General features: G+C 48.9%; 1 protein-coding gene across 1 annotated transcript in view; it reads left to right on the top strand.

The window, feature by feature from the left end:
• The window catches only part of TENM4 (teneurin transmembrane protein 4), a 593562-nt gene that overhangs the window by 516961 nt on the left and 60002 nt on the right, over positions 1-16599 (top strand). Inside the window, exons 21-25 of the mRNA XM_046016487.1 lie at positions 3064-3183; positions 7818-8079; positions 10611-10878; positions 13322-13465; positions 16006-16255. Of these exons, the coding sequence (XP_045872443.1) occupies positions 3064-3183; positions 7818-8079; positions 10611-10878; positions 13322-13465; positions 16006-16255 (1044 nt within the window). The remainder of the gene's footprint in view (positions 1-3063; positions 3184-7817; positions 8080-10610; positions 10879-13321; positions 13466-16005; positions 16256-16599) is intronic.

Here is a 16599-nt window from a genome sequence, read left to right as displayed (position 1 = left end):
TGGCTTTTGTGCCTGCTCACAGGAGCTGAGAATGAAACATTCAGGAATTCTGCAAGCTGGTATTTGAACACCACTGTTATTAAAAACTAATATATGAAATTGAAAGTAAATTAATTATATTGATAAATAATTCAAACTCTAATTATTTTACTATACTTTACTATTACCTTTGCTCCTGAGTTTCTTAGGACTACTGTATCTCTGCAGTGGAAATACTGTATAACATGAGGTCCTCCCATGCATCTCTTCCCAACTCTGGGTTCAGTAGTGTCTCGTTAAGAGCATGAAATAAGTCAGCAGAAGTATTTACACCACAGAAATAGGCAAATGCTACAAATTCAAGCTATTTTTCCTTTGAAAGCAGATTGTTAAATGTTTGCCAGTACACCATTGGTGGTATTCATTAAATAAACGGGAAAGCATTTGGAAGTCCAGCTCCCGTACCTTTTCAAACCTCCCTGGACAAAAACACATGGCAGGAGACACATTTCCAAGGCCTCCACAGAGCAGACTTCTCCCACCTCCTTTGTCCCAGAGAAGCTTTTATGTTAAGCTGGGTCTTCTCGACAATTGAAAATCATGGTCAAGCAGAAGGAGGATGGAAGTGTTTTTCTCCAGGACTGAATTCCTGAGCCAAATGCCGGTTTTGGCAAGAGTCCTCTGTGGTGTACAGGGGTACAAGGAGTCAACTTAATCTTCTCCAGAACCCAAGAAATCCACAGGATCCTGGGCTAAAATTACATTTGCTCTGGCTTGCCCAAGCACAGGCTACATGATAGCCAAATGGTGCTGATTTATTGTTTCCCAATTACCAGGAAATCCCCAAAGAGAGATAAATCGGAGGAGGCTGGCCCACATGTGTCTGAGGGGCAGCAGCTAAGGCAGCCCCCAAAAGGAAACCATCCCCAGAGGGCTGGTGATTGTCCAGGCAGAATCTGAAGGCATATATGTCAGGAGAAGCCTGGATAGTCGCCAGCACCAGGAGATGAGATCTGTTAGTAATTCTCTGGAAGGACAAAGTTCCAGCAATAAGAAATTCAATTTTCCTCCATTAAAGAAAGCATCTCTCAGTACCAGCTGAATACAATTGATGGAATAAATCTTTCCCATTAGTGGAGAGATAATTTCACATAAGTGTACTGGGAGACCTTCAGAGCAGGACTGAGAGTCTTTGCCGAGCCTCCCTGCTTAACTTGTTTGTCATGTAATTGCATTTAGACCAAGGGCCTCGGAAGGAAACCACTGACTGAATTAGCATTAACCAGATTGTGTGTAGTGAGGTGAGGTGAGGTGGGGTAGGGTGGGACGGGGCGGGGCGGGGCGGGAGAGGGGAGCTTGATGCATTGTGGGTAGTTGTTCTGGCTTCAGAAAGGACAGGCTGACACGGGAGGGACCAGCTGCTTACAAGCCTGGTGTTAATTGCTTTTCTCATCAAACAGAGAAAAGTTTATCACTCTAGGAAGGTAGAGATGTAAGTACCTAATAAAGCAGAGACTGAGTCTGAGATCTTTTTTTTTAATGAATGCCCACAGGTCTCATCAGCAACTCTTCCCTAGGCCAGAAAAAAAAGAGCCTTCTGAACCGAGGCGGGTGGAAAAAGTTGTCTGGATACTTGTGCCTGCATGTTTGCCTCAGATTTGTGTTGTCTGTGAGGGCCATCTCCCCAGTGCCCTGATGCCTTAGGATGCCGACACCACTGAGCACATTGCCAGTGGTAAACGGACTGGTCTAGAATTGGACCCAGAGTTGTGAGCCCTGGATTCCAGGCCTGGCTCCACCACTACGCTGCTGTGTGGGTTGGGGGCAAGTAGCATAACCTCTGTGGACCCCAGTTTCCTCCTCTTCCACTAACTCTGTGATCTTCCAGCTAGCTTTTCTCTGGCATCTCCTGAGACTAAGACTCCAGAGCTGTCTTCAGAATCACCCCAAACCTCTATTTCATCTAGAAAGATCTTGTTTTCAACTTTGGGTCCTTATCAAATATCATCTGATAAAAAGCTTCCCTCTCTGATATATTTGAAAAACCATCATTTTAGATGACCTCTAATTGTCCCACTTATTCACTCAGTTCACCATTTTTTGGAACAATGACCTAGTACTTGTTAGGCATTTCTAGGCACTGCAGAGAGAAGAAAAGGAAGAGCCCTCAAGGAGCTCACGGTCTAGTGGAGAGGAGAACCGTGTATGCCACGTTGGGGTAGCAACGTGTTTGTGTCAGGCTTTGGAAGAAAGTGACTAGTGCCAATTAGGGTCATCAAGACAGGCTTCAGGGAAGAGGTGTCATTTGAAGGTGGGTCATGAAGGATGGGACTGTTGGGGGAGGGGTGCAGGAGTGACACCTGCAGCGGTGGGGAGAACACTGCGCAGACATGGAGGCCTAGGCTACGTGTGCATGGCAGCTATGGGGAAAACAGAGGGTGTGTTGTCTGGAATACAGTGGGAAAGTGGGAGTAGGGAAATTAGGAGGTACCAAAGCTTCCAGGACCCACTCCGGGGGATGCTAGCCTCTGTCCTTCTTCTGTTTCTAAAGCCCGATGAGAGGAATTGCTGTCTATCCTGTTCACTGTCTTGCTGCCTACCTCCAGCGACACTATTAATGACAGTAATAACCACTGCCATTTATGCAACTCACTCTGTACCAGGACGCCAAAACAGAGGCTCAGAGAGCCGTCACATGCATGTGCAACTTGAGAGCTCACAAGTGACGGAGCTGAGAGTCGAGCCCACGTCACGTGACTCCGGATTCTCATGCATGACTCCACCTTGCAACCCCAGCTTATCTCCCTGTGGTATAACATAGTATCCTTAGAGAATGACCCCTGAGTAAGACACCTGAAAACATCTCCCAGAAATAAACCTTTAGAGGACACTGTGATGTCTTAAATTGGAGCACTATGAAGAAAAGAAGGTATTTACTCCTCTTGAGTGAAGACGATAAGCCCCTGGGTGCCAGGATATGTCTGAGCAGCCTGCCTTCTGTCTTCGGACCTCCGGGGCTTCCCTGGCACCTCGGGTTCTGAGCATGAAAAGTAGATCATGTGATCCTCTCTTCTTTACCCACAGGCATGCATGTGTCATTCGTGGTCAAGTGATGACATCAGATGGGACCCCGCTGGTTGGTGTGAATATCAGTTTCGTCAATAACCCTCTCTTTGGATATACAATCAGCAGGCAGGATGGCAGGTAAGAGACCTTTTGTGGACAGTGTTAGTGACGGTGTCTTACCACACAGCTGCTGCTGGACTGACAATGTGGAAGGAGGATGGGACCTGAGTTCAGAGGCCCCGTTCTGTAACTCACTAGGTGTAAGACCTTGTATCTGACTCTGGCCTAACTCCCTTTGGCTAAAAATTAAGCAGTTTCTTTTCCTCTGGTTCTCAGAGTCTAAGTGTAGGGTACCTTATACATGTTCTCCTCCTCCGTGGCTTATAATATAAGATACTATCACATGGACCACTTTCTACAGACCGGACAACTCCAGAGATGTTAGCATTCCTGCTGTGTGGTTTCCATGTGCAAGCAGCTAGGTCTACGGAAACCACTGGGTGATGACAGAACTCTGCCCTTTGGGTCCCTGTGAGAACCGTCAGAGGGAGGTGAAGTTTCTTTAGTCCCTCCAGCTCTTCCATTTACTAGAACAATTGGACAATTCTTCTCACCTCTTGAGGCCTCAACTTTTTCACTGGTGAGTGGTCCTAATACTCACATCTCCCAAATTTGGTTGTAAAGATTACATTCCATGATGGATGTGGAAGCACCTTGCACATAGTAGGTATTGAATAAATCTTACTTTCTGGTTCATTGCTTCATTGTCAAGGTCTGGCACAAGGTAAGGATGTAAGAAATATTAACCATTTATTAAAATTACCAATTATTAAATGATGAGAAGGTGATGATTACAGTACAGGCCATGGGAATATTTTGGAGAAAAGGGGAAGGGAAGGAGGAAAGTGGAATATTTAGGCTGTCAGTGGTGACAGGTCCTCGATTTTTAATAAAATCAGGTGGTGGCAGTCCATCTGGCTAAGTGTGGGCCCATAAGGTTGATTTTCACTCCGCGTTGGAAATCATGCTCCAGCCTGATTGATTTTAGCACCTCTTTAATCCAATATCAGATGTGAACATGTCCCGGCCGAGGTGATAATGAAGTAGAGGCTCATCTGTTTGTAGACATGTGTGCCTCTTAGACAGCGTGGCAAGCTTGGCATGGGGAGCCCTTCCCCCGCCCCCTCCCTGGGAATGGGAAGGGACCCAGCTAGAAGGAGCTGGCAGTCAGTCCCAGGAATAATCTGCTCAGCCCAGACCACGGCTCCCTGCCCTGCACACACCCCATCCCAGGAAGCACGTCAGTATAGACATTCGCTAAAGCATGGGGGGCGGTCCTTCCCCATGCTCTGTCTTTACTGCCTTCCAGCTGGGGGCTGCCTGCTCTATGGAAATGGCAGATGTGAGCATCCTCGGCAACAGGTATTGTGGCTACATCATTACCTGCTGTGAGACAGTCATCAAAAAGGAGCCGTGGGAACTGCTCTTTTTTTTTGCCATGAAACGTGCCCGTCGTTCACATGCGAGGGCAAACCGTCAGTCCTTTGTCCTGCTCTGCCAGGTCAGGGTAGGTCTGTAAAACACCCCCAGAGTCATGTAAGTTTGGTAGCCCTTGGGAAAAGCCCACTTTGTCCTCTCCAGCTTGGATTCCTCCCGTGTGTGCTGCCCCACTCTTTGGCCTCTTGACAGCATGGGGGCGGGGGGGGGGGGCTGGGAGGAGTGTCAGCCACATTCCGTGCATCTGCCTGCTAAATCACATCATAGAAACCAGAGCTGCTGACACTTCAGGCTTGCGTTGCAAAGCAGTTCTCAGCAGTGCTTCTTGGGGCTTGACTTTTCTTCCCAGCGTAGACACTGCATCACGTAGAGGAGAGTCATTACATATTCTCCAGGGGGCTGAGGACCCCAGTGTGCACGTGTGCATGGGCACCATCTCGCCCGATTCCCTCCCACTCCCCTGACTCTCCACCTTTCGTACCTCTCACACCCCAGCAGAACCTAGAAGGCTGGAGATGTTGTCCAGAGGCAATGAGATATGCAAGTCCGGGGAGCAGGTCTACATCAGCTTTGTCTCCCTCACTTTCCAGGCGGGCACTGTGCTCCCCTCCCTGGCCCAGCTCCCCCTTCACACATCCGCAATACTAGGAATCCAGTCGTAACCAGAGCCACAGAGGTCATTAAAAAAGATGAAAAATAGAAGTCATGAAGACAAATTTTGAAAGAATAGCAGACAAGAGAAGCAGTTCAGGCTCGTTGAATTGAAAAATGGGGTTATACGGAGCATGATGCCCTGGGAGTGGGCCCCTGGGCTTTTCCCATCCATTATCCCATCTATCTAATTAATAATCTGCCAAGCAATTATGATCAGCGCTTCATTTTACATGAGGAGATTGAGGCTCAGACAGGTGACATAAGTCACCTAAGGAGTAAATGGCAGTGCTTGAACCAGCTTCAGGTGTCTGGGCTTCATCTGAGAGCCAGACCTTCCCTGTGGGGTCGGATTCACACCCATGTCCACAACAGGGTTTCCCTCCAGATGATCAGGCCTGGCTCTTGGCAAGATCCCATTACACCCCAGCTCTTGGCAAGGCCAGCTGCCCCCAGCTTGCTCACCGCCTCGAGAATCCGTCTCTTCCAGTTCGTCTTCACTTCCTCCCCACACTTGTCCTCTCGTGAAAGGAGCTTGTAAGTCGGGCCAAAATTCTGTGTGATGGTTAAAAATGCTCTGTCAAAGTACAGATGCTGTTCAGTTCTGTGACAGGAAAGTTGTTCTCTTGGTATTTCCCCAAAATCACGGATATCCTCTTAGGGAGCCAAAACCTAAACTCCTGATTCAGCATAAACGCTGCCATTGCTTATTGAAGGATGGTGCTGCCCCACTTGTTTTACCCAAGTGTGGGCCCCAAACGGGCCAAGTGGTTTGCAAAGAAGGCAAAGTGAGTGAAAAGCTTCAGCAAAGGACAGAAGAGTCAGGCTCTGGAGGCTAGAAACCCAAATCTGGGGGTGTTGTCTACCAGGAACAGGGTTTGGCACTAGGTCAGGGCCATTGTGCTAAATCCCTAGAAGAGGGAAGAGCAGACTGGAGCAGTGAGCCCAACCCTATAGGGTGTATTTATCAGGGACAAAGGGGAGGTCCTGTGTTAGTCTCTAAAACCAACTGCATGGATGAATGTTGGGGTGACCTAAAATAACAGCCTAAGTAAGAAGGAACCCAGGGTTGTTTTGTGGACAGTCAGAAGGAAGTGACAGCATCACTCGTGCATTCATTCTGTGAACTATAACCATCCAGTACAGCACTAGGTTCTGGAAAGATGGAGGAATCATTGTCCCCAGGCTGGAGCATTAATGCATGAGTCTCGTGCAGTGTAAGTAGGCCAAAAGGAGGAGAGTACATGGTGCCCTGAGCCCAAGGGAGGGAGCTGGAGTTCTGTCTGGCCAAGGAGTTAGCAGGAGCTCTCCCTTCAAAGAAGCGAGATGAGGATAGGCCTTGAACCTTCATCCTGTGGATGTTAAGGCAAGCGTGTGTTGTGGTGAGCTCTGGGTGTTACATGTAAGGGATGAGCCACTAAATTCTGAGACTAGTATTACACTATATGTTAACTAACTAGCATTTAAATACAAATTTGGAAGAAAAAAAATTAAAACAATGAAAAAAAAAGAAAATTATCGTATCGTATGGCCCCTTGCTAGTGCTTCTATAGAAGAGAAGCATCAGACTGGGAGAGGGCCATGCTCGAAGCCTGGGGGGCTGGCTCTCAGGGACAGGGGCAGAGATCTCACCTCAGCTGGCAGTTCCGGGCACTCTTCCCCTTCCCTTCTCCGCTCCTCAAGCGCTGTCATTCTAGTCGTGCTTGTCCATAACTTGCTTAGCCATTTTGGAACTCCAGAGGCCTACGTTGACTCATCTGTCACAATCAGAGCTAAAATTGCCATAGGGTCATAGAATCTTAGTGACTTAGGTGTAATCCATTTGAAATTTAAGGAACAAAACAAATGAACAAAGAAAGAGAAAAAGAGCCCCCCACCCCCCCCAAACAAAAACCCAGACTCTTAAATTGAGAGAATAAACATGGTTTTCAGAGGGGAGGGTGGGGGACAGAAATGGGTAAAATAAAGCGAATCAAGACTGCATTTGTCTTGGTGAGCCCTGAGAAACGTACGGAATTGCTGAGGCATTGTACCGCATATCTGAACCTAATGTAACACTATGTTAATTAGACTTGAATAAAACAATTACCGCGTTTGAACCTTTCCATTTTAGAGATGAGAGAATTGAGGATCAGAGAGGCTAGCAGTGTACTCGAGATCCCACAGCAGCTCATGGCAGAGGCAGGACTAGGCTTAGGGATCCTAATGCCAGGGTAGGATTTGTTCCACTTTGTCCTGCTGACCTTTCCTTGGGCTTCAGCTCTAAGAAACCCTTAGTACCAGGAGCACCAGAGCGGAGGCTCGTCAACTGTCCTCCGTCTTGGCAAACGGCTCTCCATAGCCGTGGTTATTCATGTGGGTTTTGGTAAAATCTCTATAATGAATCATTTTTGCAAAAAAGACAAAAATGAAAAAAACAAACAACGATTACTGGAATCTGTTACTGTTTGTGGCTGTAGTGACGTCTTTAGTTAGGTTTTACGGTCCCCTCAACAAGTGCGCAGACCTTTGGTGTAATTTTTTGCTCCTGTCTCCCCACCCCCACCCCCGCCACTCCTCCCCCTCGTCTCCTATCTCCTGCTTTTCCCGCTCCCCGTTCTTCCCATCCCTGCCCTCCCAAACAGCTTTGACCTGGTCACAAATGGCGGTATCTCCATCATCCTCCGGTTCGAGCGGGCACCTTTCATCACACAGGAGCACACCCTCTGGCTGCCTTGGGATCGCTTCTTTGTCATGGAAACCATCATCATGCGACATGAAGAGAATGAGATTCCCAGCTGTGACCTGAGCAACTTCGCCCGCCCCAACCCTGTAGTGTCTCCATCCCCGCTGACGTCCTTCGCCAGCTCCTGTGCAGAGAAAGGCCCCATCGTTCCAGAAATTCAGGTACCCAGCTTTCTTAACTGTATATCTCCAGGCTTTTATTTCACTGGTGGGGAGGAGGGTCTCAGAGCCGGGGGTGCATGGAGAGCGATCCCATCAGCACACCATCCGAATCCAGCAACCAGGCCCCACAGCAGCCGTGGTGTCGAGATGATGGCCTCCTCTCTTACACACTTAAATCAAACCAGCACTGGAAGGTGCCTGGCACAGCCCAGCATAGAGTGAATTCCTGCTGCCTTTCCAGCCTGCCGTCCAATTCCCTTCCACGTTCCTCTCCCCCAGCCTCCAATGTCCCCCTGTATTATTATTTCTCTCAAAAATATTTATGATAGTAGGGTCTACTAAGAGAAGTAGGACAGAAGGTATCATAAGAAAGACTAAATGAGAAAATGTGCGTAACACAATGCATAGCGCTTAGAAGTACTCAATAAATTCTGGCCAGTGTTATTATTGAGATTATGTTTAACACACTGCCTTCATGCCAGCCAAGGATTTATTTGGCTCAAATCTTGACACGTAAGCACTTTACTTAATTATCATTAAAAGGAAGTAATTTGAAAAGATGCGTTTTAATCGAATGGAAACCAGGACAGATTCTTTGCCTAACAAGAGCTGTGCAGAGTTAAATGTCTTCCACCATCCCCGCCTGATTTCTACTGGGGGGACAAAAGCCAAGGGAAGAGGAGAGACAGCAGGGAGAGGCCCAGCCTGGCTCTCTTGCCTAGCGAGAGCTCTGGCCGTGTGCGTGTTAGTAGGTTGCCACAGCCTGTGGGGCGGGAGCGTATACACTATTGTGTGTAGGTCTCGCGCCTGGCGGAGCAGATGCATCTCTGTGTGTGTGTCCTGTTGCGTGGCTTCAGGCACTAGCCCATGAGAGGGGACATACAACTATTTTGAAATTCTCAGTGCACCCACAGGTTGAAACCCTCACTCCTTTTCAGAGATGCAGGGCTTGTCTCCTCTCTCAACTACCAGGCTGACCTTTCTTTTGAAATGGTTGTCAGTGGAGACAGAGCTTGCTGGAGAGAAGTAATTTGTTACTCAACCCTGGTTCAGCTCCAGCCAGACATTTTCCCAGGAGCAGAGACTTTGGAACAAATGAGGTTAAAGGTCCCACCCTCTTCACCGTGCTCCCTGGGCTGGGTGTCTGTGAGCCCAGCTGGGTCACAAACCTTGCTTATTAACAGATTCATGAAACACAAGAAAACAAGCTCCTGGGTTTTCCCAGCCCTGTCATTGGCCAGCCTTCGTAAGCCCTGCGAGATGTACATTTTAAAGGGTACGTTGAAGATAAATATTTATGAGAGCATCAGGATGGCACTCGAACCCTGCCTGTGGTTTACCCGGGTACAGAGTGGTTTTGCCTAGAACTTGCAAGCTGATTTTTAGAAAGATTCCTTTGCTTTAGGCCCAGGCCCTAAAATTTCATGTGTTCAGAATGAGGGGGGAGAGAGTTCACACCCGTCTCTGATACGAAACGGACAGAAAAGAAAAGGCTTTCTTTGTGAAGGTTTCTCTGTGAACACAAGAAGAGAATGATCACTGTCCTTTTAATGGATACGTTAGCCTCAATTGATTTAACGTCCCCTTCTTGAAACGGAGCCCAGAGCATCAAGCTGATAAAAGTTCTCAGCTCTTGCCATGTGCCTGAGCACCCTGGCATTGATTTTCAAGTCTCCATTTTGGAACTGAGCCCATTACACCCAGTAGATCAAGTACCACCTTCCCCACCATTCTGTTCATCTAGCATCTAGATGACCGGGGCACAGAAACCCCATGCCGCCAGTTCAGCCTCTTTCCGTGGTAAGCTGGGGGGAAGGGGGGATTGGCCACAGGTCCTTGGCAGGCCTTGCTCTCAACCCTGCATAGTTGTTGAGCCAACCTCTCATGGTCTCTCTTCACTTTCCTAAAGAGGATAGCCATCAGAGGATCTTACTTTAGGAAAGTTTTGTGGGAGACACTATCCTCCCTGCTGAGGCAGCTGTGTGCATTAGTCTGAGGGAAAGGCCTTTCTTCCTTTTCCTCCCCATCCCAGCACCAGCACCAGCACCAGCACCAGTAACGGCACCATCATCCCACTTACTGAGCCCTTGTCATGCGCTGGGCACTTTCTGTATGTGACCCTGCTCCATCCTCACACCAACGCAGAGAGGAAACTGAGATTCAGCGGCTTACATGATTTGACACGCATTATCCTACATGTCCCTCTCAGTAATGCAGCAGGGTGAGCAGCAGCATCCCCGCTGAACGGGGGAGAACCTGAGGCTCACCGAGGCAGGGTCGTACCACGTGAAGTCGGCCCCGGAAACCAGGCCTTTGGCCTCTTGGTTCCATCCTCCTCCTGCTCCTCTCCATACTCTGCCTCCCCACTCCTCCCTCTCCTCTCTTTCCTAGTTCCCGCTCCTCCTCTCCCCTCGGTCCTCCCTTTCTGCCTCCTCCTCTGCCTCTCGGTCACCCAGAGTGCTTGGGGCTTGCCGTCTCCCCTGCTCCCGTGAGCCCCTGACAGCTGCTTGCTGTGTCATCTGTCTGTCTAGGCTTTGCAGGAGGAGATCGCTATCTCGGGCTGCAAGATGAGGCTGAGCTACCTGAGCAGCCGCACCCCTGGCTACAAGTCTGTCCTGAGGATCAGCCTCACCCACCCAACCATCCCCTTCAACCTCATGAAGGTGCACCTCATGGTGGCCGTTGAGGGCCGCCTCTTCAGGAAGTGGTTTGCTGCAGCCCCGGACTTGTCCTATTATTTCATCTGGGACAAGACAGACGTCTACAACCAGAAGGTGTTCGGGCTGTCGGAAGCCTTTGGTAAGCCTCTCGGCCACAGGACTGAGGGTCATCCCCAGGGAGAGAGTAACAATTGGGGGCACGGGGCTCTTTCTCCACCTCCCTTGTTTCTTCTTCCTCCTTCTCTTCTCTGAAATACCTATGGCTTAGTTGGCCTTCCAGACTTTTCAGGGACTATCTATGACCTCAAAGAATGTACTCAAAGACCTGAATGTAAAAAAGTTGATCATTTAAAAAAAGGGGGGGGAGGGACTTAGAAAACCAAAAGGGCCTTTTTGTAAAGCGCTGTTGTGGTATGTGATGGGTGAAAAGAGGCTTTGTGCCACAAAGGTAGAGCTGGCTGGGCATTGTCCTGCCCCCCTCACAACCATCTGGCCTCAACACACCCATTGAAAAATGTGGAAGTCTGGAGCTTCTGGGTTTCCTCAGTTTTTTGAAATGCAGGAGATAAGATTCTTTCTTCCTAAAAAAGGCTTGTTGGCCTCTTTACCTCATTCGCAATCAGAGAGATTCTGTCCTTGTTGTTGCTGTCTGTTTTTAAGATGAAGCAGAAAGTGACTGTGGCCTCGCCTGGGTCCCAGCCCCACCGAGACATCAGCCTTCAGGGGCTGGCTGTGCTCATTCCAGCTTCCGTACAAAGCAGTGTCCCAGAAAGGGTTCAGAGCTGGACTGTTAGCCGACTTCCCCCCTGCAGGGCTAGTCCCCCAAGCATGGAGAGGATTAGCCCAGGGAATTCCTTCTCATCTTGAGCCCTGCTCCAATTTTATTCTTTTGCTAGATTCCACAAAAGCAAAATGAGGAAGCAGAGGAGAAATCATGTTGTAAAAAGAAAGAGGAGAAGGGAGGAAAGGAAAAAAGGCAGGTGGTCACTGAGAGAATGTTTGTTCAACACCTCCTCTGGCTGGTGTTCTCCCTCGCACGTTAATATCCCATATAATCTTCATTGCCACCCTCTGAGCCAGAGACTGTCCCCAGATTCTGCAAGAGGAAGCAGAGAGGTGAGGGGACTTCGGGAGGACAGATGAGAGAGGAACAGAGCTGGATCCATCATAGACCTCGCCTGTAGTTTCACGTCCCACCCTACCTTGCAAGGGCACATTGGGAGCAAAGATTCAGTCTCTCTGTTCATGCTCCCTTCTGTAACTCAAACTACTTCTGGAGTCTCTTCAAAAACAATGAAACCACACAACCTCTTTGGGTGACATGAGCGTCCTTCGTGTCCACCAGCCAGGGCAAAGGAAAGCATCTGCATAGTGAGACCTCCAAGCCCAGAGGCAGCCCTGTCCCTGACAGGACAGGTGACCCATAGGAGGCAGAGAGGCTGCTAATAGGACTCCCGGTCATAGGGAAGATGTCGGTGTGGACATTCCCCACCTCCTATATTTGACCAGCAACCTTTTATGGCACCTAGGGAAAGTTTTTCAGGAACTGCCCAACTGTTAATTCCTCCCTTGAACATGTGGTAAGATACTGCCCACTTGGCAAGTAGTGTCCACACAGAAGGATGCTTGAAAGAAATGCCATTCCTGTCTCTGCTAGTTCCTTTCCATGGGGCAGTTCCAGGCTTTTTTACAAACCCAGCCTTGGGACGCCTGCCGTGGTTCACCTGCATCCCGGTCCCCTTCTAAGGAGGCCTGGATCTATGAGACAGAAGAGAAACCAGCAGATTTTCAAGCTTTGAGACCTCAAAGCAACTTCCAGCTTTCAAAGTACCCTAACTGAGCTCCTTTTCCATGTATTCATTATAAAAGGTATTGAATTCTTTTCTCTAGTAAAGTAATGCCATTATCATTCATAAAAATTTGATGAGTGGACAAAAATATAAATACATTCATATGTTTCTATAAATAATACTACTACTTGTTAACATTTAAATTTATTCTCTCTCTTCATGTATAGTAATTTTATGTGCGTGCGTGTGTGTGTGTGTGTGTATGGGGTTTTTTTTTAAGCACACATATAATCCCATATATAACCAGTCTTTCTAGCTTGGCATCATAAAGATTTTCCATGTCACCCCGTTATCTTCATAACCAAAATATCCACTGGCAGCATAATATTCCTCAAATGGGTACCCTTTGATGGACTCAATCTCTAGCCCCTTTTGAATTTTAAGATTACTTCCAATTTGCACTATTAAAAATAAAGCTGCAGTGAAGAGCTTTGTGCCTAAACTATTTTCCATACTAGAGGATCATGTCCTGGGAATCAATTCACCTGGGTCCTTTTGAAGGTGTTTAGTGCATTTCCTTCAACTTTTTCCTAATAAGGCACAATTGCTCTTTGAAAAGAGGATACTCAGGCTCAGCCTCTCTGGGTTAGTACTGCACATACATCTGGCTCCTGCTGAGAAACATGATCCTTTCTCCTTCCCTACAAAAGACAAACCAAGCCTTGCAGGCAGATCAAAGCCAGACCAGAGACTTTGCTCACCTGTGCATTTCGTACCTTTTGTTTTCTGCAGTTTCTGTGGGCTATGAGTATGAATCCTGCCCAGATCTGATCCTCTGGGAGAAAAGAACAGCAGTGCTGCAGGGATACGAAATCGATGCTTCCAAGCTGGGAGGATGGAGCCTGGACAAACACCACGCCCTCAACATCCAGAGTGGTGAGTGCGCGAGAACAACTCCCCAGCCAGGCTGCGGGTGGGACTCTCATCTCATACCCTTCGTTCCCTGCAAGATTAAAAAAAGAAGAAAAAATGCACACTCCCAGTTACAGGGGCTCATGTGTGATCAGTCGTCCGAAGGATTAGTCATCAGAGATATTCCTTGGGAGCCTGCTCTGTGCTGGGCACTGCCAGGCACTGGGGGATACAGAAATGAGACTCCAGACACTTCCCAGGCAGTCTCTATGCTGTGCCATCCCACACAAAAGCACAGGACCCTGGGACCTGGAACAGCGGCACCTCAGCCTCTTGGTTCAGCAAGATGTCTTTGGAGAGAACCTCTGGGCGGAGTCTCAAAAGGTCTGTAGGATTAGCCCAATATATCAAGTAGGGAGAACATTCCAGGCAGAAGGCACAGTAGTTACCAAAGCACAAAAGCCTGAAAGAAGAGTAATTGGAAAGAAGGTTCACTGTGGTTTGAGCAAAGGATGAAATGAAGGCAAGAACCAGAGCTGGGGCTGGAGCCGCTGGAGGCCAGGCTGAGAAGATGAAGACTTTGAACTGCGTCCAGAGGCGGATGTCAAGCCTCTGAAAGGTTCCAGGCCTGCAAGTGACACAACCCACTCTGCAGTTTAGATCGCTCACCTTGACTGTGTGCTGGGATGGGACAACGCAATACGGTCATGACAGCTCCTGCCTCACCTGAAGATGCCGTGAATGGCTATCTATCAAAACTACCGCATGGCTGAAGGAAAAACTGACAGACTCTCGAATTTATGATCGCCTAAAGATTTGTCAGTAACTAAGGCAGCCTTTAAAATCAGAAGAAAAAAGAGGCCCTGCCAGATATTCGACAGTTCTAGAAAAACCACCATCTCCCGTACTATGTGGGGCCAGCCCCAGAGCAGATAAAGAGACTTTAGGAGACAGAGCAAGGATTTCAGAGAATGGCCTGAATGCCGTCAGGAGGACCAGTTTTGGCCACGCGCATCAGGAAAGCCAAAATAACAGAATTCCAAATGAGTTCCAAATTTGTTTCTCACTCAGCACCAGGTCCGGAGGGAGGCAGTCCAGGGCTGGCTTGGCACTCTGCCTGCCAGGTCAGCGTTCGGGGCTCCTCCCCTCCCATTGCTCTGCTTGCACCTCCAACCCCAAGGTGATGGTTCAGGCTGACTGCCTAAGTTCCAGCCTCCATATACACATCTCAGCCAGCAAGGAGGAGGAGAAGGGCTAAGGGCAGGCCCTCTCCATTGCAAGGATACCTCCCAGCAGCTGCCCACCCCACTTCTGCTTCCATGCCACTGGCCAGAACTTCGTCACCCGCCAAGCGTAGTCTGCCCTAGATTGTCCCATGCCCGGTCAGACAGCAGGGCTTCCGTCGCTGCAGAATAGGATGGGGGACAGAAGGAATCTCGGTGGAGGACCACACCATGCATACGTAGGAACTGGCCTGGGACCGAGGGAGCCTCAGATGTCAGTGGGGGATGGATAGGCATGTTAGGTTCACCCTACATACAAAATAAATAAGGTTAATTAAAGATCTAAATTTGAAAGATAACACTTTAAAACTAATAGAAGAAAAATTAGGAGACTATCTTTATGATCTCAGAGGATTCCCTAAAACCAAAAAGAGCACAAAATGAGTGATTAGACTATGTAAGAATGAAAGGTACCTGTTTAATAAAGGACACAGCTAACAGGCGACAGCCTGGGAGAAGATCCTGGTGACCATAAACCCAAAACTCAGGCTTCAGTATGGAAGAGGTGAGGTTGGAGGCAAGGAGTCCAGCTTGGAGGCTGTGGCAGTAACATGGGAGACGAAGGTGAGCTGGACCTAAAAAGAAATTGTGTAGATACAAGATGAAGCCTGCAAGGGACTGAGCTCAGTCCCTTCATTTTGCTCGGAAGGAAACTGAGGCCCAGGAGCAGGTAAAGCAGTGGCGAGTCTGATGCAGCATCTGGGATCAGTCCATTAGGAGCAAAACCACGTAAAAACCCAGGTCTCTCGACTCTACTCTGGTGAGAGGAGACTGAACTTCACTCGTGCATCTCTGTAAACATTCATTGGGATCTACTCTGTGCCCAGTTCTGCCTGAGGTACTGGGGGCACAGAAGGGGAGAAGAAATGGTTCCACAGTTGACATGGTAGCAATCTGGAAAATGGGTAAGTGTGATTTTTAAAAATGCACACTGTGATAAAGACAGGGACTAGACATGTACTATCTGAGAAGCGGTGAATGATTCAGGGCCTGGGTGACCTCAGGTGAGCCACCAGCCTGCCCCTCCCCCCATTAATACAGAGGGGGTAATAGGACCTATCTTACAGAGCCGTCGTGAGCATTCATTCGGGAAAGGAAGATGGCCTGTTCGGGACATTCTGGGTTTCATGGTGAGGTTGCCACAGCCCTGGGGGTTGAGTCTGGAAATGGTAGGCAGATGGCTTGTGTTCCTTGCAAAAATCAAGGGGACTCTGTGGTCGGCCACAGAAGAGGGCCATTTCTGGCTCCATCACTGATTCTGCCCCTTTGTCCTTGTCCCAGGCATCTTGCACAAAGGGAACGGGGAGAACCAGTTTGTGTCTCAGCAGCCACCTGTCATCGGGAGCATCATGGGCAACGGGCGCCGGAGAAGCATCTCCTGCCCCAGCTGCAACGGCCTTGCTGACGGCAACAAGCTCCTGGCCCCTGTGGCCCTCACGTGCGGCTCCGACGGGAGCCTCTATGTGGGGGACTTCAACTACATCCGAAGGATCTTCCCCTCTGGGAACGTCACCAACATCCTGGAGTTGAGGTATGTAAGGAGATGCCCTCCTCAGCTTCCTAATACTGTCCCTTGGCCATCCTGTGGGCCCACCTGTCACGACCCACTGCACCCAGAGGAGGGGATAGACAGCTGCACCTGTCAGAGTCCATCCGGGACTTTTCACTTCCCAGCTCAGGGGTTGAACTATAAACCGGGGGCTCTGGGGAAGCAGGTGCTGTTTTCCACCGGGCACAGCAGCGAAGACAAATCACTTGTGGAACAGGAGTATATTCTCGGTGCCCAGAAGATGTAAAGGTCTCCTAACAACCAGGAATTCGAATTCTGGAAGCCCTTGAATTTCCTCCCATTTCCTGGCACCAAACAGATTGGGA

This window comes from Meles meles, chromosome 8, assembly GCF_922984935.1.
Source record: "Meles meles chromosome 8, mMelMel3.1 paternal haplotype, whole genome shotgun sequence".
In the NCBI taxonomy this organism is placed as follows: domain Eukaryota; kingdom Metazoa; phylum Chordata; class Mammalia; order Carnivora; family Mustelidae; genus Meles; species Meles meles.
The sequence above is the reverse complement of the archived record's forward strand: the minus strand, read 5'-3'. Positions and strand labels throughout refer to the sequence as shown.